The sequence below is a fragment of the Triturus cristatus genome, chromosome 8 (genome assembly GCF_964204655.1).
Source record: "Triturus cristatus chromosome 8, aTriCri1.1, whole genome shotgun sequence".
Classification (NCBI taxonomy): Eukaryota; Metazoa; Chordata; class Amphibia; order Caudata; family Salamandridae; genus Triturus; species Triturus cristatus.
In genome coordinates, this window is record NC_140591.1 from 1,394,127,492 (window position 1) to 1,394,150,239 (window position 22,748).

Genomic DNA, 22,748 nt, shown 5'->3' on the forward strand with positions numbered 1-22,748 from the left:
TCCGAAAAGGTGGTCTGGATGTTTGTGTTGCTTTTGTGACAGGAGAGCAGCAGTTGGGTGTCATCGGCGTAGGAAATAGGAGTAAATCCTTAGTTCCTGAGTAATCCCGCCAATGGAGTAACCTATATGTTGAATAAGGTAGGGCTCAAACAAGAGCCCTGGGGTACTCCCTTGGTTACTCTAGTGGTCTGTGAACGAAATGGGCCTAGGTTGATAGTCTGTGTTCTTTCAGTCAGAAAATTAGACATCCATTTTAGAGTGTTCCCTTGAAGGCCCATGTCACTGAGTCTCCTGAGCAGGGTCTGGTGGGAGATGGTATTGAATGCAGCGGACAGGTCAAGCAGTACTAGGAGCACTGCCTGACCATTGTCCGCTAGCATTCGGATGTTATCGGTGACTGTCACCAATGCAGACTCTGTACTATATCTGGGCCGGAATCCTGATTGCGAAGGATCGAGGCAATTCAAGGATTCAATGAATTCTGACCAGTATTTATTGATATGTTTCTCTAGAAGTTTACTTTGCAGGGGGAGCAAGGAAATAGGGCTGTAGTTAGATACATAAAAGTACTGTTAAATGTTATCAGCAGTTTCTAACTCGTCTGCTACAACTATGCAGACATATTGAGTACCCAGCCTGTCTTGTAATCATAAGAAACAAGACATAGGGCCAGTGGGACTCTTTTCGAAACCATACATGCATTCTAAATCACAGGCAGTGCGTGCAAGTCCAGGAAGTCACTTAGTGTCAGCATTTGTGACAATCATGCAAGAACCATTTCAAATAAACACTCCAGGTGGTATATATGTGAGACTATATATGATTATCAACGGGTACTGCAAAAAGTGATAAAAGTACAGATGTCCTTAGGGAAGTGTAACATATATATATTCACTGGAAAAAACCAAAGGTCACAGGGTTGGTATGGTTAGGCTTAGATTTCACTCGTACAAAACCAGTGAAATTCACCAGTTATAGTTACCTGAGCTAACTACAATTTACGCCCCTACAATGCACTGCTTATTACCTCACATATTCCATAACTCATGACAGGGTCAGTGACTTCTCGGCCCCCACTTGACGCATTGCCCTGAAAGTTTCCATGCACAACAAGACCTTCTGTGACACATTTGTTGGGAACATTTCGGGAAGATTATTCAAACGGCGCCAAAGGTATAGGCATGTAAAAAATGCTTTTCCTATTGAACCCTGGTCCCAACTATAACTACCTACTGGCGACCGCCAGTATCTATCTATCTGTCTATCTATCTGGCTATCTGTCTCTAATCTCTCGCTCGCTCTAATCTCTCTCTCGCTCTAATCTCTCTCTCGCTCTAATCTCTCTCTCGCTCTAATCTCTCTCTCGCTCTAATCTCTCTCTCGCTCTAATCTCTCTCGCTCTAATTTCTCTCTCTCGCTCTAATCTCGCTCTAATCTCGCTCTCTCGCTCTAATCTCGCTCTCTCGCTCTAATCTCGCTCTCTCGCTCTAATCTCGCTCTCTCGCTCTAATCTCGCTCTCTTGCTCTAATCTCGCTCTCTCGCTCTAATCTCTCTTGCTCTAATCTCGCTCTCTCGCTCTAATCTCTCTCGCTCTAATCTCGCTCTAATCTCGCTCTCTCGCTCTAATCTCTCTCGCTCTAATCTCTCTCGCTCTAATCTCTCTCGCTCTAATCTCTCTCGCTCTAATCTCTCTCGCTCTAATCTCTCTCGCTCTAATCTCTCTCGCTCTAATCTCTCTCGCTCTAATCTCTCTCGCTCTAATCTCTCTCGCTCTAATCTCTCTCGCTCTAATCTCTCTCGCTCTAATCTCGCTCTCTCGCTCTAATCTCGCTCTCTCGCTCTAATCTCGCTCTCTCGCTCTAATCTCGCTCTCTCGCTCTAATCTCTCTTGCTCTAATCTCGCTCTAATCTCTCTTGCTCTAATCTCGCTCTAATCTCTCTTGCTCTAATCTCGCTCTAATCTCTCTTGCTCTAATCTTGCTCTAATCTCGCTCTAATCTCTCTTGCTCTAATCTCTCTTGCTCTAATCTCTCTTGCTCTAATCTCTCTTGCTCTAATCTCGCTCTAATCTCTCTTGCTCTAATCTCTCTCTCGCTCTAATCTCTCTTGCTCTAATCTCGCTCTAATCTCTCTTGCTCTAATCTCTCTCTCGCTCTAATCTCTCTTGCTCTAATCTCTCTCTCGCTCTAATCTCTCTCTCGCTCTAATCTCTCTCGCTCTAATCTCTCTTGCTCTAATCTCTCTTGCTCTAATCTCTCTCTCGCTCTAATCTCTCTCGCTCTAATCTCTCTCGCTCTAATCTCTCTTGCTCTAATCTCTCTCGCTCTAATCTCTCTTGCTCTAATCTCTCTCTCGCTCTAATCTCTCTCGCTCTAATCTCTCTCGCTCTAATCTCTCTCGCTCTAATCTCTCTCGCTCTAATCTCGCTCTCTCGCTCTAATCTCGCTCTAATCTCTCTTGCTCTAATCTCTCTCTTGCTCTAATCTCGCTCTCTCGCTCTAATCTCTCTTGCTCTAATCTCGCTCTCTCGCTCTAATCTCTCTTGCTCTAATCTCGCTCTCTCGCTGTAATCTCTCTTGCTCTAATCTCGCTCTAATCTCGCTCTAATATCGCTCTCTCGCTCTAATCTCGCTCTCTCGCTCTAATCTCGCTCTCTCGCTCTAATCTCGCTCTCTCGCTCTAATCTCGCTCTCTCGCTCTAATCTCTCCCTCTAAATATATCTATCCAAATCTACACCCATGGCAGATATTCTGCTTCTAGATAAAGCCCATCCATTCAGCTAGTTTACGAGTCCTCTTGGTATGAAAAGATCATAAAATTGCTGAGAGGGAAATGTCGATGTTTTGACCTGAAAGACTGTTTGTGAGGCTCTTAATGTAATGTGGTGTCATTAAAAATAGCAGTCTACCTTAGAGTAATGCATGCAAGTAATTGTGAACGTGCTTGTTATTCCAACCATTGACAAGGTAGCCATATTTCAAGAAATATAGAAACTAATCAATTGCAACAATTTACCCAAAATTACAAATAGAGTGGAAGTGGGTCCAGTCAGTAATGTAGAAGGAAACCTCTCAAGGGATACCCAGTAGTCAGTTGGGACCCTGAAGACAAAAACAATGTCACAACCTTATGTGGGCCCGGCACCACTTATGTCTCATTATGAAGAGAACAAATTATGCTAATCAAAGTCTCAGTACCAACATGCTCCAGAGCCCTCATAGACCAATACACGTATGAGAGCCCAGCATGCAAGAACAGGGACGGCCAGTGCATGAAAGAAAGAAATGTTCAGCAAGTGTCATGCTGGCTGCATTAATTAATGCAATCCCATACCTGCTTGCGTAGGTATCCCCTGCAGTAGAGATTTACATGAGCATGTCACGAAAGCCAAAAACCGTATGTGGCCTGCCATCATGAGGTCTAATTGCATTGCAGTGCCTAGTGATGGTATTAGCTGTGTGCCAAATGTCGAAGGTCACCAGCTGGGAGTTGAGCAACTAGTTAGCATGGGCGGAGTCTCGTTTGTTATTGGAATTAACCAGACAAATCACTCTTTTCAACTCCTGTTTATATAATCATGTATATAATTTTATGACTTGTAGATGCTTGACGTGTTTATTTGAATTGGTTCTTGTATGATTGTCGGATTGCGAAAACTAAGTGATGTTTCTGGCTTATGCACATTACCTTTTGATTTATTTGTCCTGGTATGGTTTCAAAAGAGTCCCACAGGACCCATGTCTTGTTTCTTACAACTATGTAGATGACACAAAGATAATTCTCAAACCTGAAAACCCTTAGGTCATAGGAGCATTAAAACGTAATACCTGCCTCATATACATAGATTAAGGGATGGTGTTGAATCACGTTAAGCCAAATGTTTCAAAAACCTAAATATTTATTTGCGGTGAATAAAAAAAATTAATGCACTGAATCTTTCTGACCAGATGAACTGGGACCTCTGTCAAAAATTGTTATTAACATCAGAAATCTGGGAATAGTCTTTGGCCCTACACTTTCAATGAATACCCAAGTGGACACTCTGTCTCAATCAACTTTCTGCACAATGGGAACACTTAGACGCATCTTTTCCCATCTTGGATTCACTCAAAAGTTGCAAGCAACAACTCTCCCTCTCCAAACCTGGCTGTACTAACGAACTATACCATAGCATTTCATTCTCCATTATCAGAAGGCTAAAATGAGTCCAAAACTCCACAGTGACACTACTTCTGGATGTAAATAAATGAACCCACATCCCTAGAGTCCTGAAGGCTCCACACTGTCTCCCAATAGCGAGAAGATCCTTTTTCAAACAATTGTTCATCAGAGCTATAAATGGCAAAGGGACAACATTCCTTTAAGTAAAACTCACTAAATACTCCCAACACAGGATTTGACATATGTCTTAGTAATTCCTGCTTGCAGGAAGAAAACCACTGATAGCATTATTTTCTCCATTAAAGACGCTAATCTATGGAATTACCTACCAGCAAAGATCAGATCCACTGAGAGTTCAGCAGGATAGTTAAAACCTTGTTATTGCCAATGTGATCCAACAAAGAAACCACATGATCACATTATTTGCCTACAGACAGGACCTCTAATATCCCGGAAGGGTGGAGTCAGCACAGTCCTGCTACAAGCAACCGCTGTTAACAGGGAGTACCACATCTCCCTAGAAGCTTACCACCCATGCATCTGTTTCAACCGAATACATAACGGAAGGATCAGTGAAAGCCCTAGAGATTGCCCATTTCCCCAAAATATTGCCAGACTAACCTAAACAACCCACTATCTGGACAAACCACTTAACTCTGTACCCCATATTGAAAAACAAGTACAAAGTCAAATAGTTTCAATAATGTTCAACATTTATGTAAAAAGATGGACAGTGTGTCTTCATCACCAATAGCCAAATGAAACCATAAAAGACACTGAAACATTTATCGCCTGCTCACAGGCAGTCCACTTTCAGCCTTTGTCTTCTTACCCTGATTGCATCCTAGCTCAATGAACTTAAAACAACTGCATAAAATGTAACCTGATTTAGAGCTAGGTAATATTCTCTCTATCTTTCTATTTCTATTTCTATTTCTATGATGCTCTCCTTCTTCTCCACTTCATCATATGCCTGACTTATTTTCTACATTACTTCAGTACACTAATCATACATCTCCTTACACATTCTAAACTCTGAGGAACATTCCTGCAATAGCCAACATTTTCTGGCCGATCTACTCATCTCACCCTTATAAATCAAAAGTTTCCTCCTGTGTTACCTGACCTTTTCAATCTCACAATATCTAACCTCCTCCGCCCTATTTATATATCCAATTTTTCACTTGCATGAACTCGCTCTATAATCACACCCAACTCCTATTAACTGAATTCACCACTAGACGCTGAACGAAGTGCTTTAAACAGTTTCCTCAGAGCACAAGACTAACCCAATAACCAACATATCAACAACAATAACTAATAAACACTGAGTTAAGCACTATGGATTACAGGGTAGCGTTCTACATCGCCATAAAGCACTTCAGTGCCTTGTGGGGCGGGAAAGCGGGTAAATGCTATATAAATGCAATTACAATAAATTACAATACAATAAATGGAGAATATAGTGGAAATGTGTTTTGGCAACCTGGAAGGGAGTAAAGGCTAAGGGTAAAAGGTGATGTTTTCCTGATGCAGATCACGATGACTCTTCTGTGAAGTCAGTACTAACTTCTGAATATCAACTCCTTAATCTAGACCAAGGAGACTGACTAGCAATTCATATTTTGAGTATGCGCCATTCTTATGGAATTTATTAAGGAATTTAAATCCTCTTGAAATACCTGGTTGTACTTGTAACTTTGTGGTTAGCCCCACTCAGTAGACCCAATATTTAAGAAGATATCTCATCTGGAAAATTGGGATTTATGTACATGACCCATTTGGCTAATGACAATTGCATCTACACGTGATACCTTCACAAGTGAAGCGAGATACAGTGATCAGTGGGAAAGAGAATCGCTCTGGGCCAGTCAGTATGTGTTGCCCCGCTAGGTTTCAGCTCCCCAGAACCCTCTCCTAACTTCTTGGTGTAGGTAATTGGCTAGCGATACATATAAATGCAAGATCAGTAGCTGATCATTGCTGTGTTCTTCACAAACTACTAGGTACAGAAGTGTACTTAAACTATCTGAAACTGGTATGCTGATGCCTCTATAAATGAGACCAATTCCCCCCACCCCAAGTAACTATTCTATCAGGGTGGAAAATGATTGTATTCCAAAGAGCAGAGAGTTGTGCTACTATTCAATAAATAATGCCTGCAGATTTCCTGAGATTAATCCTTTGTCTTACTTCAGATTGTCCTAAAAGGTATGTCTTCCTCCTAACCCGACCTGGACAATAACTTGTGTTTACAGACATCTGGGGAAGGGCCTTGCATTTGAGGAGTATTTGACTGAGTTTGTTAACTCGGTGATTGGACTGAAATCACAGCTTTATAGCACAGGGAGACTTTAATAAATAGGTTAAACTGAGTTAAAAACAGGTTATATCCTCATTTAACCACCTAGATGTGGTAGATTTAATGCAAAGGGTGTAGTTCCCAACCCATGAGAATGGTAATATCCTTGAAATTAAATTAAATAGTATATTTGATAAAGCATTTGTCCACACCTATAACCATACTTACAAAGCTAAGAGACTGGCTCCTTTCAGCAAACTTCGCCGTACCACCACCTGAATCCTACTTGCAATCCCTGAGGAAAAATGAACCATTCTCACAGGAAATGTTTTACCAATAGCAGCCGCTCTCCCCAGAAACTCTTGAGCTACACATCCTAAATACGCCACACTTGCTACTGTTAAAGAAATTACTATTTACCTGACCTCCTTCACATAACTACTTACTTAGCCCTGCATGCTACCTTGTGTTCTGTTTTAAGTGTTTATATTAAGCTATAATTATGTATTTATGCAAGCCACTCTATCAGACTTTTCCTCTGGATTGCAACAGCAATACATAGTAACCAAATAAATGAACTTTTTTTCTCCATTGAACTCTTTATTTCCCATTTCATTTTGTTCTTATTACTGTTCTTACATCCTAAATTGTTTTCTTGCCTGTACCATACACCAGTTGGGCCTATTGTCAACACCTCAGATAAACTAATTTTCTCCCCCCATGTTGACTTGCCTTATCTCTTTAGCCTTGCCACCTACTGTTCCAAGCTGGGAAATGAGAGGACTTTGTTTTATATTTTCATTCACTTTCTTTCTGGACTTTTGCAGGTTTAGAAACATTTATATCGGTGGCTAGAAAATTACCATGCGAAGGACTCTATGATGTTGTCGAGGGCTACGTAAAGATTTCTATGGAGTGTGCTGAAATTTTTAAACTTTTGGATGGAGAAAAACGACCAGAGACTGAGGTAAGTTTTAACAGTAACCATACACTAATGCGATTTTTAGAATTGGCGTATTTAAAATATGTATAAATTGTTTACAAATGGTAAAGCAGATCAGCATGCTTTTCTGAGTCTCTTTTAGGACTTCGGGCCTGATTCAGTGGATGGGTTACACCATTACAAACATAACATATATCCTGTCCGCCGTATTGCAAGTGCCATTGGATATAATGCACTTGTAATGTGGCGCACGGTATATTCGGCACGTTTGTGATGGAGCAACCCACCTGCTGAACTCTAAACCAGGTCCATAGTGAGTGGATCTTGTTGTGACAAGTAATAATTTTAGATTTTTATATGTTGTACAGCTCATTAGAATCCTAAAATTAGAATGCTTATTTTAATTTATATGTGGCCGTTGATTCTGTGCTCAGCTCCTGCAGGTTGTTGCATATAAGCTCTGAATAAAGCCTACCTCAGAAGTCTGCCTCCTTTTCTTAATACTGGCGGTGAGTGACTGGCGGAGTTTTAAGAACCCATGTGAAGATGCACCCAGTAATCCTCAGCAGTACCTGTTGTTGTCATTTTGTAATAAACATATGCAATTCTTGTTCTGTCCCAGAAAGCTTCCAGAAAGATGTGCATCATTGTCATCAGATGCTGGAAGGAGAATCTAGTCCTACTGTGTTGGTCAGGGTTTTTTCTGGTAAAACCTTTCAATAAGCGTAGCTGGAACGTAGATGCCTTCCAGCAATCATAACTTACTGTGCATACGTCAACATGCCGATGCTGGAGACTGCCGCCATCTTGGAAGTATTCTAGGGAAATGCTGCATATCCTCATGCCTCCATGTCAATATGTAACATGCCTCCATCTTTAGCATCATTGTTAGCAGTGCTGCACTGGCAACACATTTGATCAATTCTGTAGAAAGTGTGCACTTTCAGTCAGCAGCTTTGGAGCACCACTTGAGGTGCATCCAGTACGTTTAATACTGCACGTTTCTTATCATTGACGCAGTCTATTATTGGTGACTTCGCAGCAACCTCTCCAACTCTTGCGAATATGCAGTTGCAATTACTCGCACACCTGTATAAATGCCTTTTGTTTTCTGGTGATGTGCACAGCATTTATTTCTTTTAAAGTGGTTTGACGATTTCCTAGTGATGTACACATCATATGTTACAGTTGATGTAATGTACATGAATCTTTGATGGTTTGTAGTTGCATATATATGTACTTTGGGGACACATGGAATCTTAATTTCCTTAGTTTTGTTCTTGTGTGTGTGTATATGTGGGCCAGAAGCAGCCAGCATGGTAAGGTTTGTGTGGGGTCCACTATTTTACCTTGCTGAGAAACCCGAACTGTTATTTCTAGCATTCAGAAAAACATACCTCTTCTATTCTTCCTGTCCAGTCTGCGTCTGCCAGGTGTTGACTTTGAGCAATGGTCCCACCGATGGACATGCCTTTATGCACAATCCCCATTATGCTAGTATTGTAGTTGCTGATGGTTGCAGTATGGTCTAGGGAGTGCTGTGTTACAACATAGAAATAGGAAGGATGAGGTGGTGGATTTTATTTTCAGGAGTTGATCGGGATGGAGGCTTTATACACTGTGGTGTAGCATGAAACTGTAGCCTGTTGGTGGAGTGTCAGTCATTTTAGGCACTCTCTATAAAGTATCTTATTTAAAATTCCTGTCAACCACAAAACTTTGTAGGGTTTGTTTTCACCCAAGGGTGTTAAAAAATATACGCCAAGGATTGCTAAAAGGCAGTTTAACAATTAAGAGTTTCTTACCAGATGCAATATATTCCTCGTGCTAGTAACATAATAGCAGATAATTGTTCTAGTCTGCCTTTGCGGTCTAACAATGTGGATGAGGGGGAACAGGATTTTGATGAAATCGTAATAAGTGCTTTGTCTAGTGTCTCTAAGGCGGCCAACACGGAAGGTGAGTAGTTAGAAGCACTCGAAGAGGATGAAATTATTATGAAAGTTGTACAACACATGAAGGAAGGATGACCATCCATATGCATGGCTGCTGGTGTATGGATGCGTACAGTTGCATATCTTTTGAACTGTCGCGTGTCAATGGTTCTTTGAGGAGACGTGATGCATTGGTCGTGTCCCATACCTTGTAGAGTAATTGGGTAGATTTATCATATGAAGGGTATATTGGCATAACAGCCATGAAGTAAATGGTCGGATAACTATTTTGGTGGCCTGGTTTTGATAGATCTATTGAGCAGTATGAGAGGCAATGTTAACCCATTGCCGTTAGTGATAAATCACAGTTCGGTGTTTCTTGGCCAGTCGAATCTGTACCAGTTCCACAGAAGGCTTGGTCTAAAACTGGACTGGATATCATAGTCCTTTGAATGTATCGAAGGGTGTAGTGTACTGTAGTCCAATATTGTTATTGGAGCTATGGATTACCATTCTCATTGGCCAGAGGTGTTTTAATTCAGTTTATAGTTCGGAAGGCAAAGAGTTTCTTGAGACGTTGTTTGCCAGTTAGGGTCTTCCAGAAGAGATCCTTGCAAACCGCAACGCTCAGTTTGTGTTGAGGGAGTTTGCTGATTTTCTTAAATGTTTGGGTATCAGGCATGCTACTACATCTCCATACCACCCTAGCAGTAATGGACTTGTTGAAAAGGGCACCAGAGTGATCAAGAATAATATTCAATTTTCCCTAGTCAGTGGTCTCATTTGGGAATGTGAGTTGAAGAATTTTTTGTGGGCCATCTCTCTAATCTCAACAAGATGTCTCTTTTTGTCTTGCTTAGTGGAAGTGTTGGAAAACCACACTCCCACTCTGAAAGGGTGGTGGAGGTCTTCCGGACACACTGTGGTAGCTTGGCTCGAGTGGTCAGGAAACAGGCACCGTGCTAAGCATACGTTATACCCATACAATAACCATGCGTGCATCCGTTCCAAAAACGACTCTACACCGTAAAAATTATGAAAATATCTTTCTTTATCTTCTTTTTCTCTTAGTTGCTGATTGGAGAAAATAAATAACAATCACAATATACAAACTTTTAGAAAGTGCAGGTCAAATATATACTGGCTTAATGATTCAATAAATAGGGGTGATCATAAATAATGAAGACACAAATATAAGTGCAATACATACAGGCGATTAAATATTCTGAGGCAATAAATACTGTAAACCAATAAATATTGTGCATCAATAAATACTGTGGACCAATAAATACAGTGGAACAATAAATAGGTTAAATACAATAAATACAGTGCCCCTAATAAATACTTAAAAGCTGACCGTGACACTCATAGAATCAGTTCACTTTTGAATTCCTAAGGGCTGATTTGGCCCAGGCACAGCTTGTGGGGATGTGGAAGGCTTGGGGGTGTCTATTCCCTGGCTTGGACAAGGCTGAGGCCTAAACTGAGGTAGATCAAGGGGGGAATACCAGAGACCTGGCTCTCTCCCTCCACACAACTTCTCTAGATTAGTCCCAGCTCACCCCTGGCACAGTCAGGTTGGTTCCAGCACCTCCCTAGCCCCTTAGAGCAGTCTCTCAGGTCTCCACAGGGCCTTAGGCGCCCTCTACTCCACTTACTGCCCTTTTTCTGATGCTCCGACGCCGCTGGAGTCGTGTCGACGCCGGGAGGCGGTTCCAGTTCGATGTCGGCGGCCTCGGCACAATGTCAGTTCTTTGACGACGCCGGTAGGCGGCTCCGGTCTCGATGTCAGCGGCCTCGGTTCGATCTCGACCTCCGATTCGATGGCGTCGGGCAGTCTTTACTCGATGTCGACTTCGGGCGGCTCCGGTCCGATGGCGACCTCGATTTCGATGACGTCGGCCGGCCTTGACTCGATGTCGACTTCCGGCGGCTCCGGAGTGCGATCCTCACTCCCGACCTCCGGTGCTCCTCTCCTTAGGTTTCCGGCGACTCCGGAGTGCGACCTCCACTCCCGACCTCCGGCACGATTCTCTCCGGTTCCGGCGACTCCGGAGTGCGAACCTCACTCCCGACCTCCGGTACCCCTCACCTCGGTCTCCGACGACTCCGGAGGGCGGACTTCACTCCTCCGATGATGCCGCTCACTCGACCTCGGGTGACTTCCTCCTCGACCTCTGGTACTCCTCACGACCTCTGACGGCGCCCTCTCTCGACCTCTGGCGGCTCCGGGTACGACGTCTGCTTTTCCAGTCAGCGCCGCTTCTCCACCTCGGGCTCCAGGTCTCAGGCTACTCGACGTCGGACTCCAGGGAAACCAGTTTCCAGGTCAGGTACTTGCTTTCTCGACTTCTAAGGCCTGTTCCTGCTGTTCAGGTCCTTAGGATGGTTTTCCTTGCTTCTTCCCACACAGGGCTCCAGGCTGGGCTCAGTCAGTAGGGACTAGTATCACGGGTGGGTTTATGGACCCCACTCCAGGCACAAGTTTCCACCCCTGCTGCCTCACTCCTTCCTCCTTCAGGTTCCTGCTGCTCACTCCTCACCAGTCAGGTGCCAACTGCCAGCTCCAACTGCCAACTCTCTGTCTTAGCTTCCCAACATTCTAAACCGCCTCCAACTGTCACAGGGTTCTGGAATGTTCTGGAAGGTGCTGGTAGGTTCCAGTGGATGCTGGTGATGTCACAGGTGGCCACCATTTTGTGCTCCAGGCCCTCAGACAGAAGTTTCAGGGGTAGGTAAAATGGCTCCCTGAATCTGCAGCAACACTAAAAAGGTCTGGTGGTTCCCAAAAAAGGAAAAATTCAAACAGGGTTTGAGGCAAAAGTGGGACAAAATAAATAATGAGGAGGAGGGACCACCCAAAGGGTTGACAGGTCTAACAGGAAGAATTCCAGGTTCCAAAATGAGCAGACTTTGAATGGAGAATAGGGATTTTCCTGTGGAAAAATTTGTGATGTTGCCTGCAGTAGACAAACGCTCCAAGATGAAATATGGTTGCGAGTAAATGTATGAGACCTAGTTATTGTCAAGTTTCCCAGGCTATGTTACAAGGCTGTGCCCGGTCCTCTTCTCCCAAGAGAGTAGTGGCTATAAAAGATTGCGTGGTCAAATTGGAAGATGGGAAGTATTGGAAAAAAGAAGGGTTGTGTGATCCTCTTGAACTCTATTTAATGAGGTTGGTGAATGTACAAGCAATGTATGTTGACTACTCTGGAGATTTCGATCCTGTTTTAGCAGAGCCTCGAGCTGGAAATAATGAGGCAAATCCTTCCAGGGATAGTGTTGTGAGCAGGTCATTTAGGAAACTTTTTTTCCCCCAACCAAACTTAAACATTATGTGACGTCCTTGTATCATGAAGTGAGACGTTTGTGTGAACTGTCTGTTGGATTCGTGTTCTATAGGTTTTTTTTGTGTGTGTTTTGTGTTGCAGTTATGATTTTGAGGGAAGCGGTGTTGGGTCTTGTCACAGTAATAATTCTAGATTTGTGAATGTGCTACATTTCCATTATTATTCTAGAATTAGAATGCTTATGTTTACTAAATATGTTACAACTGCTTTTGGGCTCACTTCTTGCTGATCTTTGCATGTAAGCAATTAATAAAGCTTACACCTGAAGTCTTGCCCCATTCTTAATAGTAGCCAGCCATTGCCAGCATACGTCTAAAAAGAGCCCCTTTTTGCAGTGTATTTCTACTTTTTCTGTACTTTTTGTTCTCTTTGGAAATGGGTAGTTTGAGAAGCACCCGATATTGTATTTTATTATCCAACTGTTAAAAGATTTATCACCCTTTTATACAGCTTTTTTCTTGCAAAAGCTGTGAAACGATATCTGCTGTGGCAGAGAGGTATTTTCTGCTCAAACCAATCTCTTAATAATATCTCAAGTGTATTTTGTATGCGCGGTATGCCCTTGTGTACATTTTCACTTGGACAACAAGCAAAATGATTACCCATAATATGATAATTTTCACATCTTTCTGAAGGAAAAGATTTCAGAATTTCACCCACCCATAGTAAGCATTTCAAACAATATTTCGGGAAATTAGTGATGAATCAAATTTGAACTAATTTGCTTTCGTTTTACATTAAATAATTCAACTGTCTCTGTGGTAAAGCTATGTCTCTTTATGTTCAATGTCTAACTCCTTCAAAAACTCCTGTCTTCTCTTTCTTGCATAGTGCTTGGGTATGCTGATGACTTTGTGCTGTTATGAGACAATAATCTGACACAGGACAATTTTACCGCAACAATTTGGGAGCCAATCTTTGATATCGAACTTGGGCAGTATTTCCAAAACAAGTCTGCTACCTACCAACAATTCCTAATCCTTTGACCAACCACTGGATGTTTTTTTGGATAAGCTTGGTGCACAGTTTGTCCATTTTGTAGCCATTTCCCACTGATGACTATTCACTGCATCTTGCACACTTTGCCCCACTAATACCTCCAGTTTACATATCCTTTGTGTTCCCTTCTGGATTTTATATATAAAGTATTGTATCTTTACGCCTGTTGTAGCAGCGAAAGCAAGCAGGTGCTCTTACATGCCCTGCAGCAAACAAGATTGCTAAATGTTTGTGAGCACAACAAAGGATGAACTCCATGCCGCAAGCATTGACAAAACATCTTTGTATATGCCACTGACTCCCTTTCTACTTCCAAGTACATCTCCTGTAGCCACGAGTGACTTAGATGGAAAAGTTATTATATTTTCTGCCTTTCCATTTGTATGAGGCAATAGAGAGTGAAGTCCATAATTACTTGCATCCTTAGTCCTGATACTCCACTGCAAGGAATAGGTTTTTTGAAGACAGTGCATCACAGATAGCTCTGTCTTTTTTCTGGGAGTCAACATACCAAATAAATTGAGAATTCTGCATTAGCCATCTAGTTGGTGAATTTTGTCTGCAGAATCTGGGGCACCTGTAGACAAAAACTGACCAATGCCCGGGTAAGACCTGAGTTCAACATTATTTTTAGTAGCTGGAGTTCACAGATGACACCACAAATTGGTAATGTGGCTTATCTTGACTTATACAAGTGACACTAGATATCATTAAAGTTCACTTTGAGAAGTCTTCCATTGGAATAACCGCCATTGGTGAAGTCTACCATTGGGTTAACGTCTCTGTAACCTTCTTAGTGTGTCTTAACATCACCATATCATCTTGGAAATATTGGATGCCTTCAGTTCCTTTCGAAGCAATTTTAACTCTATTTTCCCAAGCGCAGGGACACTTGTAGCTGTGTGAAACTATCAATTAACAGCACTGAAAGTGGTGCCTCATTGACAATGCTGGCGTGTGAAAGCAAAATTATGTAAGTTATATTTCTGCGCTTCCCACAGATAATGATGGTCTGAACCCTTATGAAAACCATTTAACACACCGGGAACCACACCTCATCTAACACACAGCGAAATTGTTACAGTCAAGCTTTGCTTCGTGGCGATACTATTCTCCCACAAGAACTGGTGTGAAAAATAGAGCTGAGCTGTATTTCAAGAGACTTCATAAATGCATTAAAAGGATGTAACACGTTACCTTTTTTATGTTTCTTATTGCTGACTTGCATTAAGGTAATGCAGTTTCTACGAGAGCATTCGATGTAACGACATGTTGAGTTGATAATTCAAAAAGTATCTAGTCTTTGCAATTCGAACACTAAAGTAGTCTTAGTAGAGCTACTTCAGAATGATAAGTCTATAAATCTAAATGCGAAAATTCTTCTCTTAGTCCTAGCATTTACTTGAGGTATCACATATGGACAAAAGGGCCACTGTTCTGGACTCTCATTCACATACTCTACTTCATTAAGCACTGATAAAGTAGTCTGCGAATGGACCACCATAGTTATTCCGTATGTGCATTATTACAGGCTGTTTCCCCTTATAGGTTGGCTACATATCATGCTGTCGATTCTAGCTTGTTTTTTGAAACTCCTGAGTAGCTTGCTCACATTTTAACTTTTCTCCATAAATCTCATTTTCATACAAAAACCACATCTTTCTTTGTATGGCAGCATTGTTTGTTAAAATGTCTGCTACAGATACAGGCAGCGACCGATTGCCTCTAAAAGAGGGCCAATAGACCAGAAAGCATCTCTCCTATCTTGGACGCCTAGCATTGCCTCCTTTTTCCTAGTTTTGTTATTTTTATGGCACCATGCACCTTGTTTTTTTAGGGTTGGCTGTATGTCGTCTCCATATTTACTCGCACTATTTTATTGTATGCCCTTTCAACCTCCAACAGAAAACTACTATTGCTTCACTTTGCCCACATACTCACACAAGTGGGCGAAACTCCTGTTTTCTGACACTTCCACTTCCAATCATCGCCAGTATTTGGGTTATAGAATCACCCCGGTAATCCAGACAAAGAATCAAAACATTGGTGGATCCATATGGGAATACGTGTTTTTGTTTCCTGAAGTGTTGGGTCCATGAAGCCTTCTTGGTCCTTACACTTTGCGATCACCCATACATAACCTTTGAACATATGAGAACTTGCCCTGAGCATCAGCGCAACAGAGGGCTCGTATAGCAGTCAATTACAAATTAGTTTGACAATGACAGTCCAGAAAATAAGGATGCTTGTTCGCGATAGGTATTGATGTATCAAGGTATAAAACTTAAGCGTTTGGTAATAATAACTTGTTTTGATATGCTTTATAACACATCTTTGGCTCACTATAAATAACTACTTTTACCACCGGCCAATTTGTGAATACTCTATTAATCGATTGTAGAAGGGAGGGAGCTCCAGCTAGCCATTCCTAATTTATAACATGCAAGTCACAGCAGATATCAGCAATGAGTGTTTAACTCATTGCACCATCTTGCTATTTAGAGTGGGTCTTTATATTGGTGCCTATCTATAAGTTTAAAATTATAAACAGTATAGGGCCCGATGTAGGTAAAACCAAAATAGCGACTTCTTAATAGAGAAATTTACCGATTCGCTATTAAGAACTCGTTATATGCAATGTAGATCAAAAATCGCTAAAAGTTAGCGATTCGGTATAATTCGCTATTAAAAATACCGAATCCTCATTACTGAATCGGTGTTACCGATTCCATATTACCGAATCGGTAATTAGCGAATCAGGTATTTCAAAAAATCGCAAAGCTGTGAATCAGCCAATCCTGTGCTTCCTGATGACCTCACAACCAGGAAGTGGCCACACCCATGCAGCTACACTGATCCTGAAGCTGTTGGAGAGGCAGGGAGCAGGAGCAAAAGCACAGGAGCTGCACAGCTACCACCTAGCTGATACACCGAAACAGAACTGTGGACTCACAGGAGAAGGGGAAGGATGCTGGAGAAAGAAAGCGTAAACACAAGTTCAGTGAGGAGGGAGTTGGATGTCCTAATAGAGGAGGTGGTGAAGGATCACGACTAGCTCTTCGGTAAATAATCCCTGCACGTCCCTGAGTCACAAAAACGGAAGATTTGGCTAGTGATCCAGCAGAAAATCAATGCCATCGGCGTCACCCATCGCTCAACAGAGGACCTCAAGAAGCGCTGGTATGATCTCTGGAAACGTACCAAGGAGAGGGTGGCCGAGCGGCTCAGACAAGCCAGAAAGACAGGTGGGGGGACATCGATAGCGCCTGCACCGACTGCATTGGAACAAATGGTGGAGTCCACCCTCCAGCCGACAGTGGCATTGGAGACGTGGACAGTTCAGCCACAGGGTCCAACAGACAAAGTAAAATGCATGCTGTGCCCCCCTCCCTAAACCCAATCCCCCTGCATGAATCCCACTCCAGACCATGTTTTGCCTAAAATCAGCAATGCATCATGGGAGATGTAGTCCCTATCAACTAATAGCATATCAGTCAGTCCACGAAAAGCATATGCATATCACACACATCAATAGATAAGCAAGCTGGGGACAGACGGCTAGATTGGTAGTCATGACATTTATTTGTAGGCAAATGCTGCCAGACAAGTGAGTAATAGTTCATCCTGTATCCACAGGCAAAACATCTTGCCAGGCTGCAGAAGGGGAGACACAAGAGGCTTCCAGGGAGCAAAACACACTGGAGGAGGCTGTCCAATCACCTGCTGACGTCCCACCACCACCACCACCACCCAGGAGGTATACAGTGGGTAACCTCCAGGAGATGGAGGGCACAGAGGATGAGAGCCAGGGAGCACAACAGACCCCGCAGGATGATGATGTACACGCATCTGTAACACAGTCCCCCATGGAGGTTGGCAACAAAGGTGCACGAAGACACCGACAAAGGGCACACAGTCCTGAGGCAGAGGAGCCTAGTGTCTTCTCTGGTCTGGAGGGGAAGATGCTTAAAGTGCAGCGCCTGCAAGGCAAAACAATGAGGGCAAGGCAACGCCAAATGGTGGCAAACAATAAAAACATTGACATGAAGGAGGACATATACTGTCTCAACAACACCGTGGCTGAGGGCATGAGGGAGATGTCTGATGCTGTTAGGCTGCTATGCAGCAAGATTGATAGCGACCGTGGGGCAAGGCGCAGGGACCGACGGAGACTGGAAGGGTACACTAAGGCAGTTAACAGGCTGTGCAATGCCACCCATGTCCTCAACAGGCGCTCGGTGGCCATGCAGTTGGAGATGGCCAAGTGCAGCCGTGATGTCACTCAGGGGTTGGTAATAGTCACCAGTGCCTTGAAGGTGCTTCAGACCAACCAAATTGCTGCCACAGGACCGGGGGATGGGGCTGAGAGTGAGTAGGCAACAAGCCGCAGCAGCATCACCCCCCCCCCCACCCCCCTCCCCATTACAGGAGACCAGGAGGCGCAGTGGTAGGCACGGATCAGCCGCAGGACACAGCACTGGGGAGGACAGTGTGCCTGCTGAACGCAGCAGTGCTGCGCGTGGGCGCAGAAGATAAACACTGCCATCACATTCCATTGTGTGGTGGGTGACGTAACCCAATTGACACAATGATGGGACTAGGGATGTTGCATGGTGGAGTGACTATGCCATGGTTGTCTTGACCAGGCACTGTGAGGCCATCATAGTGTTGCGGTGTGCTGTCCAATTGCCTGACTGAAGGTCAATTAAACACCGTCACACAATTGCAGTTACTAGCTTTGTCTCATTACTTACTCGGAAATAGTTGTGTGTGTGATCTCTGCCCGTCTCTGTCTCCCATCTGGTGCAGCTGCGACACCTGCAGCGCTGTGCTGTGGCTGGGGACATTCCTCATCCTCTGATTCACTGTTTTCCACAGCTGTCCTCCTCTTTGTGGCAAGGTTATGCAGCATGGCACATGTAGCTATTATTTTGCAGCAGATCAGGGGCCGGTACTGCCGTGCACCTCCACTTTTGTGGAGGCAGCAGAACCTGCTGTTGAGGAGTCCAAATGTACGCTCCACCACATTGCGCGTAGATTTATGTGCCACATTATATCTCCTTTCACTTGGGGCAGATGGGCTGAGGTATGGAGTCAGGATGAAAGCACGCACCGCATATGCGCTATCACCTAAGTGTAAATGAAAGGAAAATTATTCACAGTCAGCAATCGTTGCATCAAATGTATACTTCAGGGTGTGTCGCATGGATTTACCTAGCAGGTAGCCTTCTCCAAATTCACTCCCAACAAGACTGGTATAGATCCCACTGTTCCTGAAGATGTAGGAATCATGCGTGCTCCCTGGGAATTTTGCAACTATGTCGGTGATGATGTGAAAAGCATCACATATAACCTGTACATTGATTGAATGTGTGGATTTGCAGTTGCGGTAGATGTACTCAGTCGCAGAGGGGGGGCAGATTGGTATATGTGTCCCGTCAATGCACCCTATGACATGTGGGAACTGGGCCTTCTGATAAAAGTCCATCTTTGTCTTATGCAGTTCTGCCTGTGTGCTGGGGAATTGGATATAGTGTGGCATCCTTTGCAACATGGCATCCAGGAATGTATTGAAGAAACGTGACAGGCAACTCTGTGAGACTCCACCTGCCGCAGCTATTAGCCCCTGGTAATTGCCGGATGCCAGTAGGTGCAGGCAACAGAGTACCTGTATATGTGGAGGTATTGCGTGCGCCCTTGGTGTCTGGTGCTCCAGGATTGGGTGCAGGTCCCGTGTCAGGTCCAGGATGGTGTTTGGGTGAAGCCTGTACCTCTCATAGATTTCAACCTCTGTGAGTTGGAATAAGGTGATGCGCAAACTGTATACGTGTTCCTGTCATCTCCAGATCCTTTGTGCTGCACCTCGTATCCGTAACCGCCTTGCAATGACATAGAAGGCCGCAATTGTGTTCAGGCTGATGCATTCTGGGGCTTTTTATATGCTGTGCACCTAGTTACCACCTGCTTTAAGTTTGTGGTAATTTGCGACTCTTAATTTGCGATTTTTATTTTTTTATTTTTGGGGATTTTTTTTAAGGATTCGGTAATAGTGAGTTTATGTACATTGCTTAGCGAATTTGTTTAGTGATTCCTTATTTTGCTAATCGCTAAATAGGGAGTCGGTGTGGCATTTTCGCTACATAAGGAATCGCTAGTTGTTTTCCGTTGTTTTTAGCGATTCCTTATTTAGCGATTCGGTGTTTTTGCCTCTACATTTCACTTGGTTTATTAGCGATCACAAACGCTGAAATTCTGTGAATTTCAGCGTTGGCGCTCGCTATTTGGCCAACTACATCTGGCCCATAGTAAATCGTAAAGTCGTCCTCTGTTCCGTTGCTGGAATTTTCTAAATCTCGATCCATGTAGTGTTAACAGGAGAAACACTGGGACTTACATTGATGCAGTCACAAGAATAAGTGTGATCGCTTTCCCATATCCGAGTTCATTGATTAAATATAATCATCTTCTCAGGTCCAAGTAACATATCTACAAGTTCTCAGTTTAATGGTAACTTTGCACTTTTTAATTAGGGCCCAGACCTCCTTTCCCAAATTTGGATATTCCACATGATTACCACTATCATATATGTATCACTTTCTTGTCCTTATTCGCTCCATTAATATTTTGGGTTGCCTTTGTATATTTAAATTGGTCTAGATTTGGTGGAATACCAGCTGTAACTTACTACCTATGTGTTTTCTTTATGAAGAAGATTTGGCTGCTCTAGATGAGATGTCATTCCATTGATCCTCCGGGACCGCTTTCTGTATTTCTGACTCCCACTTGGCCTTAATTGGTGTTTCTCAATCTGATAATACTCCTATAGTCCTATATATACCCAGTGGTATATGTTTATGACCTTTAGAATCAAATAGGGCTCCAGACCTATATTATAACGATATAACTGAGTTTTTACCTTTTATTGCCTATGCGTAAACGTGCGATCTCCTCTTCATGGAATTAGCTTAGTTCCTGAACCCTCACCTCCTTTTCCTTTTTGCGCCTCTCGTTTTCACAAGGCCAGAAATAAACTTGGCATTGTCTGTACTGGGAGTCAGCGGCAATAGCTGAAATCTTTTACTTGATTTGTCAAGATTTGTAGTAGAAGATGAGAAACCAACTCATAAAAGACTGCACAATGGTCTCTCGCCTCTGCCATTTACTAATATGGTTCTCAAAGAGAGTGGGTAGTGGATAAAAATACGACTATCAAGCAAAACTTCAACAATTCCTATATTGGAAAATAAAATACAATTACTGTTGCCCCTCTAATGCAAAGATTTAGTAACACAAGCTGCCTTGCTTTTTTTTGCATATTCAAAATTAATCACACTTGCCATCACATGCACACAGCCTCCCATCCTCCCACTCCGCCTACCTCTCACATCCCTTGGCTATCGAGCCAGTTGCAAAACAATATCTTTAGACCTCTGAGCGACCTTACTGTATCCAAGAAAAAGCAGTACAGCAGACCCATCAGTTTCTCTTATCTAGTTTGGTGGTTAAGAAAACATTACAAGGCCCTCAAAATACTTTGTCTCCAGTACCTTCGAACTACAGAAATAATAGCTGACCTTCTGCTCTTCCATGCTTTTTAGGTCTCTGCTCGAAGGCTGCGCTTGCGCAGTCTCGCTCCGAGATTTAATGACTTGGAGAAGAGGGGCTTGAACCCGCCCCTCTTCTCCCCTCTTCTCCATTGGCTGGCTTCTTGAATGCTGGCCAGCCATTGGAGAAGAGCTTCGTCACTCCGAACAGGCCCCGTCCTTTTCGGATTCGGGGGCGTGTTTTTTTCAACTTTTCTGATTATCTCCTCCAGCCAATGGCAAGAGGAGAACACGCCCCCGAATCTGAAAGCGCCGCCGCCTTTCTCCAAGGCATATCTGCTTCGCCTCGGAGAAAGGCAGCGGCGGCGTTACACACATTCGTGGTACTCTGTTTCCACTATTGAATGCTGCAGTCCTTCCCTTCCCTGGCGCTTTATGTGGCGGCAACTCTTCGCTGAGGTTCGTGAAGGACGGTTGGTATGCCTCTGCCAGTCGGCGCATGTTCCCGGATGCTATGGCTCTCAGTTTGAATAACATGCGCAACTGGCAACAATTTTGATAGGCTTATTCTACCTTTTTACAGCCGTCCGTTTAGTTCTATAAAGTACTAGGCACTGACGCAGAGCAGGATACGACCTAGTCACGTGACTTTTTCGTCGTTGCTAAGGATTAACCCTTCGAGAGAACCTAGTTTCTATCACGTCGATAGGCCGTAGGGCAAGATTTATCATGTTTGCGCCACTTCCTCCTGAAACGTCGCAACCCTTCCTCGGCGCGTGCTCTGCTCAACCTACCGGGTCCTCCCTTCCTTTCTTTTCGGATTCTGGACATGGCGGCTTTTGAAGGGCCTCTGGCCGTGCTGGGCGAGCGCACCTCGGGGGAGGCGGTCCGCAGCCAGAATGGTAACTTCTTTGTGTTTGTTCGCTCACGGGTGGGCAGGTGACGGTTCACCCAAGCAGCTAATTAGCTCTTCCAACAAGCACGGTACGGCTGGGGTCTGTCCCAGGACTCTCCAACTGCCGTTTTGTAACTCTTTTAGACGTTCAGATCTAGTCGCCACCCAATTCTTATGCACTGCTGGCACTTTTGGGGGATTATGACTCTTTTGGATTTTTTTTTATTGGCACAGGAGGCCCGCATCCTCGAAAAGCGGCTGCCATAGAGCTTCCTTTCGATTACAACAGAGCGCAACATTCTATGATTTTACTGGACTACGTTGGAAGTTAATTTTCTATTAAATGGCAAGGTTGAAACAAAACATCTGACTGGCTACAAAATCTTAAAATTAGTTGTAATCTTGATAGGGACCTCTAAATGAGAGCTCTTTGAATAATTCTGAAATGCATCACTTGTTTACACTGTTCGTTTTCTAATGAGTGTGATGCAAACTGCAGATTCATCGGCCTACACCCCCCCCCCCTTTTTTTTTCTACCTCTTCCCTTTTATGGCAACGGCGTTTGCAAGAGACCTAGCAACTAACCAACAGGCAGCGTCTTGAAAGCCTACGCAGCT

General features: G+C 43.5%; 1 protein-coding gene across 1 annotated transcript in view; it reads left to right on the plus strand.

Moving 5' to 3' along the window:
• URB1 (URB1 ribosome biogenesis factor) overlaps positions 1 to 22,748 on the plus strand; it is an 801,240-nt gene that overhangs the window by 22,628 nt on the left and 755,864 nt on the right. The window contains exon 2 of the mRNA XM_085623119.1: positions 7,293 to 7,432. Within this exon, the coding sequence (XP_085479245.1) occupies positions 7,293 to 7,432 (140 nt within the window). The remainder of the gene's footprint in view (positions 1 to 7,292; positions 7,433 to 22,748) is intronic.